The sequence below is a fragment of the Plecotus auritus genome, assembly GCF_963455305.1.
Source record: "Plecotus auritus genome assembly, chromosome: 10".
Classification (NCBI taxonomy): Eukaryota; Metazoa; Chordata; class Mammalia; order Chiroptera; family Vespertilionidae; genus Plecotus; species Plecotus auritus.
The window spans coordinates 42,706,714-42,727,906 of NC_137785.1; the positions used below are offsets into that span (position 1 = coordinate 42,706,714).

The following is a 21,193-nucleotide window of genomic DNA, read 5'->3' on the forward strand; positions in this document are numbered from 1 at the left end:
TGATCTGTGCTGTGGGGAATGTGGACATTTGCCTGTGGCCTGCAAGACAGCCTTTTATTTTCTAAGCAATGTGAGCCATGGTACAGATCTGCTTCAATATACTCTTGTCGGATTGTGCAGCCGTGGCCAGACCCCGAGCATCATGGCAATTTGCTGCCCCCTAACTACACCGGCTGTTTGTCTAGGGGCCAACTTGTTCCCTACAGGACTCAGGTCAGCCAAGGCTGTCACGTGCTCTCCTGCCTCTTGCCTTGCCTGCTTCTGGCCAGTAGTCACATGGGAGATGGGGTGGGGGGGGTGGGGGAGGATGAGGGGGGCCCAGCCCCCACACTGCCCAGACAGACGCTCCTACAGCACCCTTTCCTCCCAGCCCACTTCCCTCGAGCCTACGGCCCCAATGCCCACCCACCAATGGCACCTGTCTGGTGTACAGTTACCACCTGCCCATGTTTAATTCATGGCTGGGGGTTGGGACTAGCTTCCCAAGAAAGGAAAGAACTCCCCTGGGGTCTTGCCCAGTTCCTGCCCGCACGCAGGGCACATGGCTGAGGCCCCAGCCTCCTGCCTTGGCTTGGGGCTGGGAGTGGAAGCCACTGATGAAGGACACTGTCCCAGCCAGGACACCGCCATCACTTGTTAATCCGCAGCCCTGGAATGTCTGTGGGCCAATCAGCAAGGTCTGCAAAGGCTCCCGAGAGCTCTAAGAACCCTGCAATGATTAGCAGGGGCCACGGGGTCAGTGCACACCGCTTGGCTGGTAGGTCGGCTGTTGGGGGGCGGCCGGGATTGCAGCTGTCTATCCTTTTCATGCCAGCCTGGATGGGAGGCTTGTTTGGACACAATGATTACTCACCAGCCTCCTCCTTTTGTCTGCCAGCCCAGCCTGACTTCTTGAGATTGTGAATAGCTCTGTCCAGCCTGGGAAGCGAGCTGGACGCTGGTCGGCGGAGCCAGGCTGTGCCCAGATCGCCCTACAGACCCATGCTCCGGCGGGAGCCCTCTTCTGGGCTGGGGGGCCACGGGCCTGGCCTCCTGCCCATGCTCCTGGCTCTCCTTTGCGTGGCCTGGGCAGAGGTGCGGCCGCTCCAGCTGCGGGAGGAGCAGGCGCCAATGCCTGGAGGTAAGGGGCCCTGGGGGAGGCAAGATGGAGGAGCTATGACATGGCACAGGTGTTCTAGGGGGCTTCTGGAAGCTAGTTCGAGGCCTGAGCCCTGGGCATGCTGATGTGGTCTAAAGAGCAACCGTCGGCCAGTCCAGGGGCTGAGATGAATGGGGAGGCTGCGCCGGGGAGGAGGAAGAATGAAGGGGAGCGGGCCCAGGCTTGGGGTCAAGGAGGAATACAGCCTAGAGTTTGCAGTTGGGGCCCCAGGAGAACCACAGTGGCCAAGAGGAGCCCGAACCAGGGGGCTTCTGCGAGCCCAGGGCCGGCGTCCTCCCCACACCCAACCCCCAGCCCCTGTTGCCTCTATCTCGCCACGCCCAGCTCTCAGCCAAGCTCCTTTACACCTGTCCCTCCCACCCCCAACTCTTCTCCACCTCTTAGTCCCCCCATCTCTCTGCTCCGGGTCCTCCCACACAAGCACACCGTCCTCCTGTCCCGCCTTAGGTCTTGTTTCCTAAGGGCAGGACTGCATTCTCATCTTGACGTGGTGACCCCACCCCATCAGCCAGGGCACAGCCCCGCCACTCAGGTGGCCCTGACCTTGTCTCCCATCCCAGCCCTGAGCAGGAAGGAGGGTTTCCTGCTACTCTCCCTGCACAACCGCCTGCGCAGCCGGGTGCACCCCCCTGCGGCCAACATGCAGAGACTGGTGAGTGCCTGGCCCAGCTCACAGAGGGGGCAGCTGGAGGGGCAGTCCTGAAGAGGGCTCAGGAGGCCCTCCTGGCAGCAGGCACCTTCCACCTGAGCAGGGCAGAAGGGGCAGCCAGTCACCTGGCCCGCAGCGGGATGGGCCTGGTTGCTGGGGGCTCCACAGCTTCCTGCTTCCCAGAAGGGCAGTCCTTTGGCCTTTCCTCACATCCCATCCCGTTGTCCCGGAGACCAGGAGGCATGGGAGGAGCTTCACAAAGGAGTCCCAGCAGGATGGAGGGAGAAGCATCCTGCTCAGGGGAGGGGCTTGTGTGGGGCCGGGACCCAGTGCTTGCTTCCTCACGGGTTTGTCTGGGTAAAGGGGCCCCTCCAAGTTCTCTGCTCATTCACTGGGACAGTGGTCGGTGGTGCAGGGTTTCCCATCACCTCTGACTGGGGCTCTGGAGTTGGAGGTGTCATCCTGGGGCCCAGAAACTCTGAGGTGTGGGACCTCAACTACCCCAGCCCATGCTAACAGGCCTGGGAGCGAGGGAGGGGCAGGGTGGGAGCGGGCAGGGTTCCCCATGACTGCCTCCCACAAACTCCTCCTCCGCTGGCTGAGCACGGGTGACCTTGAGAGCTCCTGGGTCAGTTTCCCAGGAGGTGGGGGTGGGACAGGGAGATGGGAGGGGTCACTTCTCCCCCTTTCCCTGCGCTGCAGCAGCTCTGGCCCTCCTTTAGGCCCAGGTCCTGGCATCCACGCCCCTCCCCACACTCTGGGTGAGGGCACCCCCATCAGCTGTTTCTACACTTTCATGCTCTCTTTGCCAAACTCTTAGAAAACAGCGTTTCATAAAAGGTGCAAAAAGAAGTCCCCACGCAGCCTCCCTCATACCTATGGCTTGGTCCTGGGCACCCCTGTGGGCTCCTACAGCTTTTTCCCGTGGGGTTGAGACCCTGGGGGTGGCTCAGGGCTGCTGAGGGGCCCCAGTGGGCCCTGTTGCTCCCAGCTCTAGCCCCCATCGGCAGTAAAGTCACTATGGCCCCCTGCTGTGAGTCAGGCCCTCAGCAATGCACTCTCCTCCCTGCATCCATTTATTTTACTTTTTTAAAAAAAAATACATTTTATTGATTTTTTACAGAGAGGAAGGGAGAGGGATAGAGAGTTAGAAACATTGATGAGAGAGAAACATCATCAGCTGCCTCCTGCACACCCCCTACTGGGGATGTGCCCGCAACCAAGGTACATGCCCTTGACCGGAATCGAACCTGGGACCCTTGAGTCCACAGGCCGTCGCTCTATCCACTGAACCAAACTGGTCAGGGCTTACTTTATTTTTTGAAATATGTTTTTATTGATTTCAAAGAGGAAGGGAGAGAGAGATAGAAACATCCAGGATGAGAGAGAATCATGGATCAGCTGCCTCCTGCACACCCCCTATTGAGGATCAAGCCCACAAACTGGGCATGTGCCCTGACTGGGAATCGAACCCTGACCTCCTGGTTCATAGGTCAATGCTCAACCACTGAGCCACGCCGGCTGGGCCCTACATCCATTTAATCCTCATGACAGCCTATAGGTCCCTTAGTGTTCCCATTTTACAGATGAGGATGTTGAGTCTTATGAAGATTAGGGGACTGCTGGAGGTCACATAGCTGTGATGGGGTGTCTAGGTGGAACAGGGCATGGCGACGGGATTATATACGTTATCCTGCCTGCTGAGGGCCTTGTTTCAGAGGAGGGGGTGCTGCAGGGTGGGGGTGCGGGGAGGTCAGCTGGTGCCTGGGTAGGGAGAGCAGATTACAACTGCTCCAGAAAACTCTGCTCTCTGGGACCAAAGCCCTGGGACCAGGAGACCTCCAACACCCTCGCTGGCCCCCTTCCCTGTGGGTGCCCTTCACACGCCAAGGCCGGGGTGGGGGAATAGGGTACAGAGGCACGGCTGCTGCAGCTTTTGGCATCACAGAAGGGAAGCCGAGTGGGAGCAGCTGAGCATGGCCAGGGCCAGGTGTACCTAATGGCCAACACAGAACCAGTGTGAAAGGCTTGGGCACTGCCAGCGCTCACATTCCCAGGTGGATAAGATTACTGCAGAAACCCATTCCGTCTGGGCTGACATTACTCCCTCTGGGGCACCTGTCCCCCCAGGATGATGGTGCCATGATCAGGGCCTAAGAGTGCCCACAGGAGTCAGGAGGATGGAGGCTCCCAGTCCTGGGTGGAGCAGGCTCTGGGCTGGGGGTCCAGACAGCACCAGGGCCTTTCCCAACACACCTTGGAGAGCTCTGTGCCAGTCCTATCAGACCTTCCCCGGTCCAGTGAACTGGGTAAAACCCGCTCAGAGTGGTCAGGCATCCAAGCAGGACACCTGGCCCAGCGCTCTCTGCAACTAGCAACCCCGGGAATGTGTGTGTGTGTGTGGGGGGGGGAGGGGTGGCAAGGGAGGGCCCCCTGCTGATGTTTCTGTTTGTACTGCCCCCAGGACTGGAGTGAGAGCCTAGCCCGACAGGCTCAGGCCAGGGCAGCCCTCTGTGGCGTCCCAGCCTCAAGCCGGGTGCCCACTCAGGGGGCCACTTCACAGGTGGGCTGGAATGTGCAGCTGCTGCCTGTGGGCGTGGCATCCTTCGTCCACGTGGTGGGCCTGTGGTTTGCAGAAGGCCAGCGGTACAGCCATGAGGTGGCGGAGTGTGCCCTCAATGCCACCTGCAGCCACTACACTCAGGTGAGGCCAGGGTACTGGCTCAGAAGGGCTAGAGTTTGTCCTAAAATTAGTGGTTGCTTTTCCTCCAATTTGTGTGGTTTTACTTTTTTAAAAAATATATTTTTATTGATTTCAGAGAGAAAGGGAGAGGGAGAGAAAGAGAAAAATCAATGATGAGAGAGAATCACTGATCAGCTGCCTCCTGAACGCCCCACACTGGGGATCCAGCCCGCCACCCAGGCATGTGCCCTGACTGGGAATTGAACTGTGACCTCCTGGTTCATAGGCTGACGTGCAACCACTGAGCCACACCAGCAGGGCAGTTTTACTTTTTTCAGGGCACATACATAGGTTGTGGGTTTGACCCCTGTTTGGGGTGAGAACTGGAGGCAACTGATTGATGATTCTCTCTCTCTCTCTCTCCCTTCCTGTCTCTCTCAAAATCAGTAAAAAGATATCCTCGGGTGGGGATTATAAGTTTTATTACAGAAAATTTCAAACATATACAAAATGGTCAGATGATATAATGAACCCCCATGTACCCGTCACCCAGCTTCAACAATTATCAACTCGTGGTTTCATGGCTCATCTTCTTTCATCTATATCCTTTCCCAATTCCCTTTCCTCCCATATTATTTTTAAGTAAATTTCATACACCGTATAATTTTATCTATAAATAAGTATATATCTCTAACAGATGACTTTTAAAAACATAATCACAATACCAACATTAATAGGTATTTTAAAATGTGAATTCTTCCTTGTCTTCCTACTTTCAAGGCTGTCATTTATCTGTGCACCATCTATACTAATAAAAGGGTAATATGCTAATTAGACTGGGTTGACGGGATATCTTCCGGTCATCCAGTCCTCCTTCCAGACAAAGCCACAGTGGCGGGGGCCGAGGCAGAGGCTAAGGGCAATCAGGCCGGCAGGGGAGGGCAGTTAGGGGCAATGAGACTGGCAGGCAGAGGGGTTAGGAGCGATCAGGCAGGCAGAAGTGGTTAGGGGCAATCAGGCAGGCAGGCAGGTGAGTGGTTAGGAGCCAGCAGCCCTAGATTGCGAGTCAGATATCCCCCGAGGGGTCCCAGATTGGAGAGGGCGCAGGCCAGGCTGAGAACCCCTCCCCCATGCATGAATTTCATGCACCGGGCCTCTAGTCTGTTATAACAGTAATTCAAATGCTAAAACACTTATGTATTAGTAAATAGTCACTACCTCAAATTCCCAGAATGCACCTGGTCTAGCCCCTTCCCTGGGACCCTTGGGGTCTCTCCTATGAGCTAGAAGGATGAATGCCAGGCACAGTAGGGGGGCTACAGAATCTTGCTCTAGCCCAGCGTCTGTTTCCATTGGCAAGTACCCATGCCTCCTGTTCGTTAAATACTTTGAGTATCTGCCTACTTTGCATGTCACGTGATGTGAAATAAGTGTGTGTGTGTGGGTGTTGTTTTGTTTTTAACTCATTGCTGGATTTGGTTTGCTAAATATTATCCGATAGTGAAATTGTCTTCGATTTTCTTTTCTTCTACTGCCCTTACCTGGGTTATGGCAATGTTATACTGACCTCATAAAATAAGCTGGAAGCTTAGCCTCATTTTTCATTTCCTGGAGTAATTTCTGTAATCCTATATAATAAAAGGGTAATATGCAAATCAACCTAACAGCAGGACGACAAGTCACTATGATGTGCACTGACTACCAGGGGGCAGACGCTTAACACAGGAGCTGCCCCCTGGTGGTCAGTGCGCTCCCACAGGGGGAGCTCAGCTCAGCCAGAAGCCGGCTCAAGGCTGGCCAGCGCAGCAGCAGTGGCGGGAGTGGGCCTAAGCCGTCAGTTGGACATCCCCTCAGGGCTCCTGGACTGCGAAAGGGCACAGGCCAGGCTGACAGACCACCCCCCAGTGCACAAATGTCATGCACCAGGCCTCTTAGTATCTGCTATAACTCTCCTGTAAAACGATTTGGGCCTTGTTCTCGTTTTTGGTTGTTTGTTTTGTGTATGTATTTGTGTATATGCATGGATTTTTAACTGATTCAACTTTTAGAAGTGGTCATAAGCTCTAGCTGGTTTGGCCCAGTGGATAGAGTGTCAGCCTGCAGACTGAAGGGTGCCAGGTTTGATTCCAGTAAAGGGCACATGCCCGGGTTGTGGGCTTGATCCCCAGTGTGGGGCGTGCAAGAGGCAGCTGATCAATGATTCGTTCTCATCATTGATGTTTCTATCTTTCTCTCCCTCTCCCTTCTTCTATGAAATCAATAAAAATATATAAAAAAAGAGGAAAAGGAAGAAATGGTCATAAATCATTTCAGATTTTCTGTTTCTTCTTGAGAGAGTTTTGCCAAGTTCTATTTCATAGAAAACTGTCCATTCTGTGTTTTCCAATTTATTGGTCATAATTGTTCTTTTCAAAAAATTTGTTGCAAAGTTTATTTTATGAGTTAGTTATAAATAGATAGCCATTCATTATCTTGACTTTTAGAACTCCTAGTCTTTCAGATTCTAGAAACTGTATTGGTAATAGAAAAAACTGAGTTGGTGGTTTGCTTTTCATTAACATCCAATTCTAAAGGTAATATAAACTCCTTGAATCTGTACAATAGAATGGCAGTTAGATGGTGACAGTGAGAAAACAAATACTTCATAGTTGTTCATTATTTAACAGAGATTTTTTTAAAATATATTTTATTGATTTTTTTTTTTTTTTTTTTTACAGAGAGGAAGGGAGAGGGATAGAGAGAAACATCGATGAGAGAGCAACATCGATTAGCTGCCTCTTGCACACCCCCTACTGGGGATGTCCCCGCAACCAAGGTACATGCCCTTGACCTGAATCGAACCTGGGACCCTTGAATCCACAGGCCTACGCTCTATCCACTGAGCCAAACCGGTTAGGGCTTAACAGAGATTTTTAAAACTAGAATTAAACAGAGATTTTAAAGTATTTACTGTGTAGCTAATGTCCTTTTAAAAGTCCCACATTTATTTGTGCCTTCTCTCTTTTAGTCTTGACCAATTTTTCCAGAGGTTTCTCTATTTGAACAAATCTGCTTTTTCTTTGTCTTCATTTAAAAATTTTTCATTTCTGTTTTTATTTTTATTTTTTTCTCCTATTTTATTCGACTTACTCTATTATCTCTTTTTATATTCGTGATATGGGTTCTTAGCTCATTAATTTTAAGTATTTTTCATTATTGCTTTATGCATTTAAAGCTATAGATTTCCCCCTAAACTTTGCTAGCCACATTCTATAAGTTTGATAGTGTTTTCAATGTCATTAAGTTCTAAGTGTTTCCTATTTTCCATCATGATGTTGCCTTTGATTTTAAAATGTATATTTAAATTTCCAAACTATACTTTCTTCTTTACTTACTTCTAAATTACTTACTCTGGATTTTATTGCATGGAAGTCATAGAACATGGCCTATAGGATATTGGTTCTTTGGTAATGGATGAATCTTGCTTTGTGGTTTACTGAGGGGGTCAACGTTTGGAAAAATTCCATGAATTCCTAAGAAGAATGCATATTCTACCCAAACAGTGTGGCTCAGTAGTTGCGCATCAATTTATGAACCAGGAAGTCATAATTGGATTCCCAGTCAGGGCACATGCCCAGGTTGTGGGCTCGATCCCCAATAGGGGGCATGCAGGAGGCAGCCGATCAATGATTCTTTCTCATCATTGATGTTTCTCTCTCTCCCTCTCGCTTCCTCTTTAAATATATATATTTTAAAAAATGCATATTCTTTCATTGTTGGACACATATGTATGACCACCTGTTCATCTCTCCCTGCCTCATACCTGTCTTTTGTTTGTTTGTTAATCCTCACTCAAGGATATTCTTTCATTGATTCTCAGGGAGAGTGGGAGAGAGAGGGAAAGACAGACAGAAACGCTGATGTGAGAGAAACACATAGATTGGTTGCCTCCCTCATGAGCCCTGACCGGGGCCCAGGCCAGGGAGGAGCCTGCAACCAAGGCACGTGCCCTTGACCGGAATTGAACCCAGGACCCTTTGGTCTGCAGGCCAATGCTCTCTCCACTGAGCCAAACCAGTTAGGGCCATACCTCTCATTTTTAATGGCTACCAATTTGCTTAGCTCTTCCTGTGTTTTGACCATTTGTTCTATTTCCACATTGTCACTGATTCTAAAACTTTAAATCTAAGTTTTGAATACTGTTAGCAACCTGTATCCATTAGCTTTTGAAGCACACACACTCCCCCACAATGTAGCATCTTACAATTCTGCAGGTGGACAATTTGGGTCGGGATCAGCTGGGAGGTTCTTCTGGTCTTGGCTGGACCCACTCATGCAACTCAATCAGCTGTGGGATTGGCAGAAGCTGGCTGTCTAGAGTGGCTCTAACTGGCTCGTCTCTGCCTTAGGAGGTCTTTCAGCCTCCAGGAGGCTTGTTCATGAGGTGGCTTGAGCATGGTGTTATGAGAGTGAGTAGAAATTGCAGGGTCTCCTGAGGCCTAGGTTCAAAACTGGCTCAATATCACCTCTGATGCAAGCCTCAGGGCCAGCCAGACTCAGGGTGTGGGAAAGAGAGTACTTCTCTTGATACAAAGAACTGCAAAGCCACATTTAAAAGGAGCTGGAGCGAGAAGTGTGGCCATTTTTGCAATCTGGCACAAGGTTTTCACGTCCAAGTTTTTCTGTAGCATCTCTCCTCCACCCATCCACAAACTCGCCTCCTTTCAGGTATCTGCCTGCCCTCACCCTCCACTCCTCTGAACACCCAGACAGCCTTCCTACACTATTCCCACCATCCTTACAGCCCTGCGCATCATAGCTGCTACTCTTGAGGCCCCCAGGGAGGTGAGGGATCTGCCTGCCTGCCTCGTTTGGGGCCAGAGCTATGTTCTCCCTCCCAGGTGAGCATCACCTGTGCTGCTGGCCCCAGTCTGGGGGTGGCCCAATAGGACTTCTGAGCCACTGTGTCTCCCACAGCTCGTGTGGGCCACCTCGAGCCAGCTGGGCTGTGGGCATCATCCCTGCTCTGAGGACCAGGCCGGGATGGAAGCCTTTGTCTGTGCCTACTTTCCTGGGTAAGCTCCTCCACTCCTGGGCTGTCAGGCTGGGGTGAGGATACTTTCACCCTGGGAGAGGCGTCTACACACTCACCCAAAGGTCTTTACCTCTAGATCTCCACCCTGTGGGAGAGAGGGAAGAAGGGGGTAAGGGATTAGGTGCAGAGGTGGCAGCACCCACGATGCTGGCCATGCAGGATGTGGAGTCTCCTCAGATGCCTCCTCCTGGAAGCACTCTCTGCTTGCAGATTTCCCAGTATTCGTTGGGAGGTCCTCTCTTCTTTTCTAGGAAATCTCCAAGTCTCATCTAGCTCCCTGACTCACTGGCTGAGCTGAGGGGCAGATGGGGCAGGCCGATGGCCAGGTCCTTCCAGCCCTCTCTGGTGCTTGCTCTCACAGAGGCAATTGGGAGGTCAATGGGCAGACAATCGTCCCCTATAAGAAGGGCACCTGGTGTTCGCTCTGCACGGCCAGCGTCTCAGGCTGCTTCAAAGCCTGGGACCATGCAGGGGGGCTCTGTGGTAAGTGCCCCCTTGCCTGCTTCCTCCTGTGGGAGTGGGTATCTGAGAGCTTGATGGGTGATTAGAGGAAGTGGCAGCGTCCGGAGGGGCTGTCCCAGAAGCCTGGGCCCAGCACCCAGGAGGCACCTGCCTGGGGGAAGCCCCTTTCAGAGGTCCCTCCTTATCTGACCAGAGGTCCCCAGGAACCCTTGTCGCATGAGCTGCCGGAACGGCGGACAGCTCAACGTCAGCACCTGCCACTGCCACTGTCCCCCTGGCTACACGGGCAGATTCTGCCAAGGTGAGGAGCCCTGGAGTTGCAGACCACAACGGCGTGAGGGACCCAGCGAGGGGAGTCTAGGCCTGGCACACACTCAGGCAGCCCCTGGGGGTGAGGAGGGGCTGAGCCCAATGCATGTGGGCGCATGCGTGCACACAAACACGGTGTGGTGTGTCCAGGGGCTGTGTTGCACTCAGTGAATGAGTTTTGAGGGAGTATCAAGTGTGCTAGGGGGTGCTTGCTGATCTGAGCACTGCATATAGTCATTCAACAAGCATCCATTGAGCAGTGACTGTCTGCAAGACCCTGAGCTGTGCAGGGGGTTAAAACAGAATCAGGAGTGGCCCCATACATTCTGAGGTGGTGGAAGACAGACTTAGGATTCAAAGTGGATTTCTCTCCCATTGTCTCCCCTCCCCAGCTCTGTGACCATGGCCAGGTCACCTCCCGAACCCCAATTTGCTTCTCTCTACAAGATCAAACCAAAGATGCCAAGAGTGGCAGCAGTTGGGAGCCCTGTGGCTTCCGTCCCTGAGTCCCTGAGAGGGGATCTCTCTGTGGTTGGCCAGTCCCTGCATGTCCGCAGCCTGGCCTGAGAGGGGCAGCATGGGGTCGAGGGTTGTGGCTGAGCGCAGTCCCCTCCTGCCCTGTCCTGTAGTGCGGTGCAGCATGCAGTGCGTCCATGGCCGGTTCCGGGAAGAGGAGTGCTCCTGTGTCTGTGACGTCGGCTATGGGGGAGCCCAATGTGCCAGTGAGTTCTGACCCAAGGCCCCCAACAAGCCGGGCCCTCCCAGGATCCCCTTGATAGGGTGCTGGATCTGGCTCGGGCCACCTCATAATTGCCTATTGTCTACATCTCTTCCCAGTTCCATGGTCAGTGATATTGGTAGCTTGAAATGGGCCAGGGTATGGGTATTTACACCCTGGGAATTGGCAAATGCTACAAATCATAGATTGATTGATTGATTGATTGATTGATTGATTTTGAGGCAGAGAACTGGCTGTTATACATTTACCAGCACACCACTGAACCCACCCACTCTCCAGTGGGTGGTACCTTGAGCTCAGCTCCCTGGCCGGGTGGGAGGGGTGACGATTTTGACATGAGATGCTTACACGCAAACTCACACTCCCTCTCCCCAGCCAAGGTGCACTTTCCCTTCCACACCTGTGACCTGAGGATCGATGGAGACTGCTTCATGGTGTCTTCGGAGGCAGACACCTATTATGGAGCCAAGATGAAATGCCAGGTGACAGCTGACCCCTGCCTTCCCAGGAAGCCCCTCCCCTCTAGGGTCTCAAAGAAAAAGGAGGGATCCTGGACTAAGAGATGGTTCTTTCGACATCTTCTCATCATTAGCATAAAGCAGGGGTCCACTCAGAGGCCCATGGAAACCAAGAGGTCACGTAATGAGCTGAGGGACCAGGAACGAGGCCCACTCAGCCCCCATCTAAGGAGCTATCCTGACTCAGCTCCAGCTGCTGGCTGCCAACAGGGATACGAGTCGGGGAGGCCAGAACTCGGGATTTTTCAGAACCAGAAATCCAAATTTTCATTGGCATCTCTAGAATTATTAATGTTGGCAGCCAACTCAAATGTATCTAAGGCACTGAGCAAGTAAACCAAAACCCTCCCAGTGGCAGGACCCTGCCAGGCTGGGCCCCGGTGCAGGCGGGGGAGAGGAAGGGGAACCCCTCCTCTACGACGACAGCACAGCCAGTACACGTATTTGTCATTTATGGCCGTTGTGGGGTGGCAGGAGGGCTGCCTGAGCTCTAGGTCCCTGCCAGCATGACCCAGAATGGGGGTTACAGGGAAAGGGCGGGGTCCTCGCCCAGATCGAGAGCCAGAAAGTACAGGACATCCTCGCCTTCTACCTGGGCCGCCTGGAGACTACCAACGAGGTGACTGACAGCGACTTTGAGACCAGGAACTTCTGGATCGGTAAGTGTGGGGGCTGGGATGCCCCCAGGAATCTGGGCCATGGAAACCAGAGCACCCACCAGCAGACAGTAAGGCTGGGGTGAAGGCTTGGAGCCCAATGGGGCCGGCAGTCAGGCTGGCTCCCCCTGCCCTGGGGAGAGAGCTGCCGTGAGAGAGAACCGCCGGGGAACGCGAGAGCTGGGAAGGGGCTTCAGGGCTGGGACCGGGCAGGCCTCAGGCAGCGGGCTTAGCTCCAGCCCTCCTTTCTTGGGTCGTGGGCCAACCTTGACTGCCCGGCCCAGGGCTCACCTACAAGACCGCTAAGGACGCCTTCCGCTGGACTACTGGGGAGCACCAGTCCTTCACCAGCTTTGCCTTTGGGCAGCCTGACAACCAGGGGTGAGTCTGGGGTGCCCTCCCTCCCCTGGGCCCACCTTCTCCCCTGGGCCTGCTCACTAAGCCTTGAGATGCCACTGAAGAACCTCCACCAGCCTGCTGCCTGGCCGAGCCCTCTGAGGGTCTGAGCCTCCCCGGCTACCCGGGTGCCCAGGAGGTCAGGGCACAGCCGGGTGTGGGCATGGTGCTGAGATGAGGCATGTTCCAGGGAACCCAAGAAGGCTTTATCCGTCTACCCATCCCCATGGTCCTCTCCATCTATTGTCCATTCCCCCTCCCCAGTATCAGTACACTGATTCCCGGATTCTGTAGCCACCCACCCACCTGCATCCATTCACACAACATCCACCCACCAGCCAGTCTGTACGAAGGGCCTTCTGGTTATATGGCCCTGCCCTGGTCTTCAGAGCCTCGGAATGCCCAGGGCGGGGGTGACAGGGGTGGAGGTGGTTAGCCTGTGTGGCCACACAGGGCTCCAACTATCTCACCCAGCCCCCCCCCAACTATCTCACCCAGCCCCCCCCCAACTACCTCACCCAGCACCCCCCCCAACTATCTCACCCAGCCCCCCCAACTATCTCACCCAGCACCCCCAACTATCTCACCCAGCACCCCCCAACTATCTCACCCAGCACCCCCCCAACTACCTCACCCAGCACCCCCCCAACTATCTCACCCAGCCCCCCCAACTATCTCACCCAGCCCCCCCAACTATCTCACCCAGCACCCCCCCAACTACCTCACCCAGCACCCCCCCAACTATCTCACCCAGCCCCCCAACTATCTCACCCAGCCCCCCCAACTATCTCACCCAGCACCCCCCCAACTATCTCACCCAGCACCCCCCAACTATCTCACCCAGCCCCCCGCAACTATCTCACCCAGCCCCCCCAACTATCTCACCCGCCCCCCACCCCCCGCCCAACTATCTCACCAAGCCCCCGCTCCTTGATGGCAGCCAGGCCTATGCCCCTGGCCCATCACCTACAGGAAGGCAGCCTGGTTGGTCTCCCAGGCACACGCTCCCTCCAGGGCGGGAGGGCATGCTTGTTCCAGGCAGCTCCCCACCCCGGTTGGCTGGTGTGGCTGAGTGCCGGCAGAGGGTAGGTGGATTGCTGCCCCAGGCAGGCGGTGTGCCGGACCCTCCCAGCTTCCCTGAGAAGCGCTGCAGTGGTCTGGGGCAGGGATGGGAGCTTGGGTTGGTCTGGCTCCCAGAAGCCCCACATACAGGCTAGAGAGCAGGGGTGGGCAAACTTTTTGACTCCAGGGCCACAGTGGGTTCTTAAACTGGCCCGGAGGGCCGGAACAAAAGCATGGATGGAGTGTTTGTGTGAACTGATATAAATTCAAAGTAAAGGAGCGGAGGGGAGAGCAAGAGAACCAGATAGAACAGCCGGATCCGGCCCGCGGGCCGTAGTTTGCCCAAGGCTGGGCTAGAGGCACTGAGGCCTCTTAGATGCAGGTGGCCTGCTGGGGAGGAGGATCTGAAACTCCTGGACGCCTAACGTCATCCCACCTGAGCACCCGACATCTTGGCCCGGCAGGTTTGGCAACTGCGTGGAGCTGCAGGCCTCGGCCGCCTTCAACTGGAACGACCAACGCTGTAAAACCCGAAACCGCTACATCTGCCAGTTTGGTGAGAGCCCTCCCTCGGCTCCCCTCCCATGGTGCCTGTCCCCTGGGATGGCTGCTGGCCCAATCCAGGCGCCTGGACACGCAGATCACAGGCCTAGAGAGCGTCTGAGCTCACAGGGCCTTGGAGAACGCCCTGCGCAAGACGCCCAGCGGAGAGACCCAGAGGGGAGGGTGGGCCCAGCCTCACACAGCACATACACACGCGGCAGGACCTGGCGGGGGTTTCTCCAAGGTCCCTTCCTCCTGTCACTAAAGCTGCTATTTGGGGACCTGTCGGTTTCCTCAATGTTACCTGATTCTCTAGAGCCCAGTGGTGGGGGGCAGAGGTGAAGCCAAGCCCAGAATTGGCTCCCAGCAGCACCTGCTGGAAGGGTCCTGAACTACACAGGGGACCACGGGCCTGGGTGCTTCTGGACCAGGTGCAGCGGGTCCCCATCCCTGGGCGGCCAGGGACCCTCGCTCTGTTCTGCTTCCTTCCCAGCTCAGGAGCACATTTCCCGGTGGGACCCAGGGCCCTGAGACGCTTGCCAGGCCTCTCCCCTGCCACTGCCTGGAGGCGCACCAGCCCTGCCTGCCTGCCCATCGGTCCGAACCGGGCCAGGCCAGGACCTCAAGCCCAACGCCCAAAGAGGTCTCAGACCTTGCAGGAAGTGGGGCAGGGCCAACAGGAAGCCTGGCATAGGGGGAGGGGAAGCCCTCAGCCTGCTTTTGATTGGGGGGATGGGCCTTAATTAGGTGCTGAAACCAGAACCAAGGAGAGGGGTCAGATGAGACCGCACTTCTCCAACTGGGCTGTACCCTCTGGGGCAGACGGAGGTTCCTCGCTGCCCAGGATGCACCCCACAAGAGATTAAACTAAGTTTTGAAACAGCCAAACTTGTGAATGCTCCTTTGGAAGGGGATTCAGATGAGCCAGGAGGACCCTGGGAGACCAGAGAGCCCGAGGCTCCACTGCCGCTGCCTCCTGCCCAGCCTAGTCCCTTCCCTGCTCACCCCAGTGATGTTTTCAGGCTCTTAGTCCCTGAATGACACATAGATTTAGAAGGCTCATGCGTGTCCCTAATGTCCTGCTCCAGCTCCTCTCATCACGGCCTCTGTGGCTTTGTGTGCTGATCACATCCTCTCCCTTTATTCTCTTTGCAGCTCCACGTGTTTCTTTTTTTTTTTTTTTTGTGATTGTCTATACTGGGGTCTCTTGTGGCCCTGTCCCCCTCCTCCCCCTGCAGTGGTGCAAAGACCCAGGCAGGCACTGTCGTTTGGGTCCAGAATGTGCCATGGCACACTTGCACACTGCTGTGTGCCCACGTCGAGTTGCTTTGCTGGTTGGAGGTAGAAGTGTGGCCTGGGACCATGGATGGGGAGAAGTGTATCTGTCACAATTCTTAGTTGCAACCAATAGAAACAGCTCTGGCTAATCATGGCAGAAAAGTAATTTATCCTAAGGACAGTGATTTAGAAATGGGTACAGGACTTGCATAGGTAGTTCTCCAAAATGATAGACAAAGATGTTCAACATCACTAGCCATTAGGAAATCCAAACCAAAACCACAAGGAGACACCAGCTCACACCCATTAGGGTGGATGTTTCCAAAGAAACAGACAATCACAAGGGTTAGTGAAGATGTGGGCCAACTGGAACCCTCGTGCACTGCTGGTGGGACTGTAACAGGGTGCAGCCACTGAAAAATAGTTCAGCAGTTCCTCAAAAGTTAAACGCAACTACCATATGACACAGCAACTCCACTCATAGGTATGTACACAAGAGGACCGAAAACAAGGAAATCCCTATACACAAAGTTCATAGCAGCACTGTTCACAATAGCCAAAAGGTAGAAATGTCCCAAATGTCCACCAATGGATGAATACATAAGAAAATTGTGGCCCAGCTGGTGTGGCTCAGTGGTGGAGCATCAACCCATGAACCAAGAGGTCGCCGGTTCCAGTCAGGGCACATGCCCGAGTTGTAGTGGGGGGCCTGCGAGAGGCAGCCGATCAATTATTCTTCTCATTGATGTTTTTATCTCTCTATCCCACTCCCTTCCTCTCTTTCTAAAAATGAATAAAAACATATTTAAAGAAAATTGTGGCGTATACGCATATACATATAATGAAATACTATCCAGCCAAGAAAAGGAATTAAGTACTGACACATACCCCAGGTGGATGAACCTTAAACGTATTTTAAGTGAAAGAACCTAATCACAACAGGCCACATTTTGCATTATTCCATTTACATGGAATAATGGGGTCTATTGTGGCCCTGTCTCCCTCCTCTTCCTGCAGTGGTGCAAAGACCCAGGCAGGCATAATCAGAACAGGAAAATCCATTGAAATAAAGCAGCCGGAGAATGGGATTAGCTGCTTAATGGGTACAGATTTTACTTTAGAATGATGACAATGCTGTAGAACTTAGTTAAATGTGGAACTTAGGTAAATCTCAGAGTTGTGAACAGTACTAAATGCCACCATATTGATTGATTTCACGTTACAAAAATTTCACCTCAATTTAGAAACAAAAAAGGATAATGAGTGGTCACAGGATCCCGGGGAGAGTCAGAGAGCCAGGCTGGCCGTCTCTGTGGCCAGAAATAGTGGCCCAGATTCTGCTGCACAGACCGTCTGGGGACTCCCATCACTGCTGCAGGCCCAGGAATGCTGAGTGTACTCCAGCGGCCGTGACACTGGCGCCACCTTGTGGCAACCCCACCTCTGCTGGAGCTCTGACACTGGCAGTCCAGTGCCCTTCGGAGCCACAACCACGTCCCTCAATGCCACGGCAAAGGACTTGGCTTTGGGGCCATCTCAGGGTTCGTGGGTGGAGGTGGCCATCAGCTGGTCCTACCTGAAAAGTCCGTGGCAACCTTGGGCACGTTAACATAATGCCGTGGTTCTCCATGTCTGTCCGCTGACCAGTAGCATTGGCATCACCTGGGAACACGTGAGAAAAGCAAATTCTCAGCTGCCTCAAATCTAGCTTTGTCCTGGGGAAAATGACGGCGAGGAGGGTTATCTGGGCTTTTACAAGACCTCAGCTACTTCAAACACAGGCTCTGGCTCGAGAACCACTGGCAGAGAGAGGCAAAGAGCTTGAGTCTTAAGTCAAACCACCTGAATTTGAGGCCACGCTCTACCACTTACTAACTGTCTGACTTTGGCCAGTTACTTAACACCAAGGGGGACCAGTTGTCTCAATTTGCCTGGAACTGTCCCAGTTTGAGCAGTCAAAGTCCCACGTGCTGAGAAACATCTCTGTCCCAAGCAAACCAAGGCAGTTGGTCACCCTAAAACATCTCTCTGCCTCATGTTCTGTAAAATGAGGATAAGAAAATGAGTTAGTATATTAAAGTGTTTGGAACAGTGCCTGGTGAGACAACACTGATGAATGTTAGCTATCAAAACTTCATTTGTTAACTAAATACATTTTAAATAAGAACAGTACTTAAAACTGTGCCTGGAGGATAGTAAGTGCTCAATAAATCTTAGCTATTCTCATTCTTCTTATAATCACCTATTATCTAATATTATTTTATCACAATCGAGTCTGTTTCAAGCACCATCAGAGCAAACAACAGAACCATCCCAGCAACTCGAGCCAGCTCTGTAGAACCCTAAATTCCAATATAGCCAACCCCACTAACGTTATTTTCTTCCTTCCCGAGAATCCATTCTTGGGTCGCTTTGCCAGGTTTTTGCCAAATCTCACAGTTCTTTTGGCGATTCAATCCTCATCCCAAATTGGAAGTCACTGGCGCCCTGGAGCCTGCAGGGATCTGACCTGTTCTTTCAGTCTGGAGACAATGGAGGGGTGGGGTAGGGCACACAGGGGAATGCAAGCTGCTGGCCATGGTCACACATGTGCAATGGGGGACAGGGGAGCCCAGGTCGGGCAAGGCCCTGTCACCTGCAGCACCTGGCTTCCCAGCTTACCCAGGGCATTCGCATTCAGGTGGTCAACTGGGGAGGCAGGAGGGTGGACGCTCGCTCGCTCGGAGGATGCTATGGGCCTGGAAGTGGTGCCCATCCCGCCCACCCATAGCCATTGGCCACCCCTCAGCCGTGCAGCACACTAACGACAAGGGAGGTTGCAAATTCCAGCTAGATGTGTGCCCAGGAGGGAAGGGATGTGGGTTTGACAAAGAGCTAGTGAGCTTCTGCCACCAGGACATTCAGAATGACCAAGAGGAGTCACTTTGGCCAGCAAGGGGGGCGGGGCTCCGTGAGGGCACGGGTAACTAAGTCCTCCACACCTTCCCACAGAGCCCCATTTGGATGGCCTCTGTTCTCCACTCTTTCCTGATTAGAGACCTAGCAAGGGTGTGAAGCCACCTGATGATGTCATTTTATAGCCACTGATCAAGCTTTACGTCTGGTTTGCTCTCTCAGCCTTGTAGTTAGTTGCAAGTTGCAAAAATCCCCTGGTTTTCTAACCATGCCTTGAGCTGAGAATTTGGACGGTGAACTTTATCTGTCCTTTAAGCTGTGCGGTGCCATTAGCACAACACCCTGTCCAACAGCCCTTGACTTCAGAGTTATCTTTATCCTCTTCTATGGCAAGAGGCACCAGGCCCTCAAAGCCTTGACTTTGATGGGTACCCTGTTTGGGGGCACAGGATTAACTGCCTCACCATGCAGGCCATGGGCTGCTGGCATTCTGTCCCTTAATTCGAGCTGGATTTTCCCTGTCTGACCACCTGCCAGCCTTACATCACCCCTCTCTCCCTCAGGGCTTCCTGCTCCATCCACTCCTAGTTTTATATTTGTTTCAATCAAGGTTCTTAGTTTTAAGCAAGAGAAACAGATTCTGGAGACTCTACGCAGAAAAGGAATTTGTTGATGATACTGGTTAGTTCCCAGAAGACCCAGAATGTCGGAGGGTTAGATCTGAAAGTGACCTATTGCCTCTGCTGGGCACAGACACCACAGTCAGCCCACCAGTGAGGGATGGAGGTCCAAGCCTTTGAAAGCTGGGGTGTGGCTGCTGCCACTGGTGAGAGGTGCTCCTTTACATCAGCAGCTTTAATTCAAAGTTGGGCATGCAGGTCTGACTGGCATGACCAAGTAATGTGCCCAGGCCCTAGCTGCAAGGGAGGCTGGGCAAGGGAGGCATAAAGGGACATTTTTAGCTTCTTTCATGGGAGGCAGGTTCTGTCTCAAAGCTGGGGATTCTTCTAACGCAGGAGGGGACTCAGATGTGGAGTGGCCAAAGGAATGATTCATGTTTACTGCAAGAAGCCACCTGGTGTGCAGCTAGTACTCTAGCCTACAATGCTGACCTGGCCAGCCCCATGCTCTGTGCAGGGTAGAGCAGGTAACGAGCAGCCCTGTGCAATGGCGGCATGGCCTGGAGGCGCCAACAGAACCACGCTCTGCTTGTAGCTGTGTATCTTTGAGTACCTAAGTCCTCTGACTTCTAGGAACACTTCAGTGGTTGCGAGGCAGGGAATGACATCCCATTGGCCTCCTAAGTTGCTCTGTACGTGACCCTGGATGCACACAGTAGCCTTTCTATAGATAGGGGTACTATTAGCGTCTACCCTGCGAGGTTGCTATGAGGATTTCATGAGATGATGGATGTAAAGTCTGTAGCATAATGCCTAGGAACAGCGGTTGCCAACCTTTCGGACCTCACGGACCACCAGTTGGCGACTGCTGCCCAGGAAGATGCCACCATACACTTGGACATGGTTTGCCATTGATGGTGAACTTCCCAGACACTCCACCAGCCCCTTGTGATAACCGGCCTTGATTGGCAACCTGGTGGCCAGGAATGGTTTTTCCCATTTGACCCAAAGGTTGGTCTCATGATTGATGCCTCTTGAGTATTTCTAGTTTTAGGGGGTAGTGATGATATACAGCCCAAAGGGAATGGCAAGCTTATCTTAATGCTGGGCCTTCTGACCTTGGGCGTAGCAGGCTTTTGTAAGTGCCATGCACCGCTGCCCTGTGTGGTGGACATGGATACGACTTTCTGTCCCTCTGGACGTTGCAAATGTGAAAGTGCCCACAAGTATGAATATAGGCTAAAAGGACAGACAGAAAGGCAGACAACAGGGACGTGCAGGTGTTTACCGTGGTGCACGGATGAATCCTGGTCACGGAAGGAAGATGGGGGCCACAGGTGGAAACGCCGAATTGCCAGCTTTCTCCCAACTACTCAGATGGTCAGTGCCTCAGGGCATCGTTGCCAGTCTCCGCACCACAGCAAGCGGGTGCTCCTGGTGACTGTGTTGCAGGAAGTCTTGAGAACGGAACAAGGGGAAGGCTCCCATTCATGACTGTCTTGCCAGCCAAAGGGGGCCCTGGATGATGGCCATAGATTCAGGCAGAAAGGGGTGGGTTCCAGGAGGGGCCTCAAAGTCACAGGCGACACTCTGGGGTCTGATCCAAATCCACAAACAAAACTCAGAATTGATTGAATGGAACTCCATTCACATATTCAGCAGACATCACCTGAGCACCTGCCTACTAGTGCCAGGCCCTGCGTGGGCCGTGGGGACCCAGCAGGAAGCAGGATTCCCCTCCATTGTCCTCCATTTCTAGGGTAGTAAATGCAGAAAGAGCCCAGAAATGAGACAACCTTCCCATGCCTGGTGCACAGATGGCTACATTGCTTGACTTCTCAGCCCCCCATTCCCTGAATTGGGTTCAGCTGACTCCCAACTTCCCACTAAGGGAGGGCAGTGGGGTGTCCACTCCCCAGCCCAGGCTGGCTGCTCACTTGGTTCTCACTCGGAGCATTCACACCATTTCAGATGCAGCCGGCCCAGGGGCTTAGCCCAGAGGCAGCTGTGGGGCAATGGGGCAGGCAGGTAGGCAGGGGGAAAACACAAAGAATTAACCCCAACCAAGGCTGGGTGTCTCCTCAGAGGACACGAGGATCACAGACATTCCCCCTCCTGCCTTCTGACGGTACCACCCCCAAACTCCAGGG

General features: G+C 53.4%; 2 protein-coding genes across 5 annotated transcripts in view; one reads left to right on the top strand and one right to left on the bottom strand.

Moving 5' to 3' along the window:
- The window catches only part of PDPR (pyruvate dehydrogenase phosphatase regulatory subunit), a 77,020-nt gene extending 56,620 nt beyond the window's left edge, over positions 1–20,400 (bottom strand). Inside the window, exons 1-2 of the mRNA XM_080643462.1 lie at positions 20,332–20,400; positions 17,105–17,190 (exon numbers count right to left, since the gene is read on the bottom strand). The gene's annotated coding sequence lies outside the window, so the exon portion shown is untranslated. The remainder of the gene's footprint in view (positions 1–17,104; positions 17,191–20,331) is intronic.
- Positions 574–15,377, top strand: CLEC18C (C-type lectin domain family 18 member C). Of its 4 annotated transcripts, none has more exons than XM_080644955.1 (13): positions 574–757; positions 878–1,120; positions 1,720–1,811; positions 4,273–4,512; positions 9,448–9,545; positions 9,927–10,048; positions 10,221–10,328; positions 10,966–11,058; positions 11,451–11,557; positions 12,123–12,252; positions 12,534–12,630; positions 14,172–14,263; positions 14,744–15,135. In XM_080644955.1, the coding sequence occupies exons 2-13, from the start codon at positions 982–984 to the stop codon at positions 14,779–14,781; spliced, it is 1,356 nt and encodes a 451-aa protein (XP_080501081.1). In that variant the 5' UTR covers positions 574–757; positions 878–981; the 3' UTR covers positions 14,782–15,135. The 4 variants fall into 4 exon arrangements, with proteins under 4 accessions (XP_080501081.1, XP_080501082.1, XP_080501083.1 ...); XM_080644956.1 differs by having other exon boundaries at positions 682–757; positions 12,147–12,252; positions 14,744–15,377; XM_080644957.1 differs by having other exon boundaries at positions 682–757; positions 4,372–4,512.
- Positions 20,401–21,193: the final 793 nt, after the last annotated feature.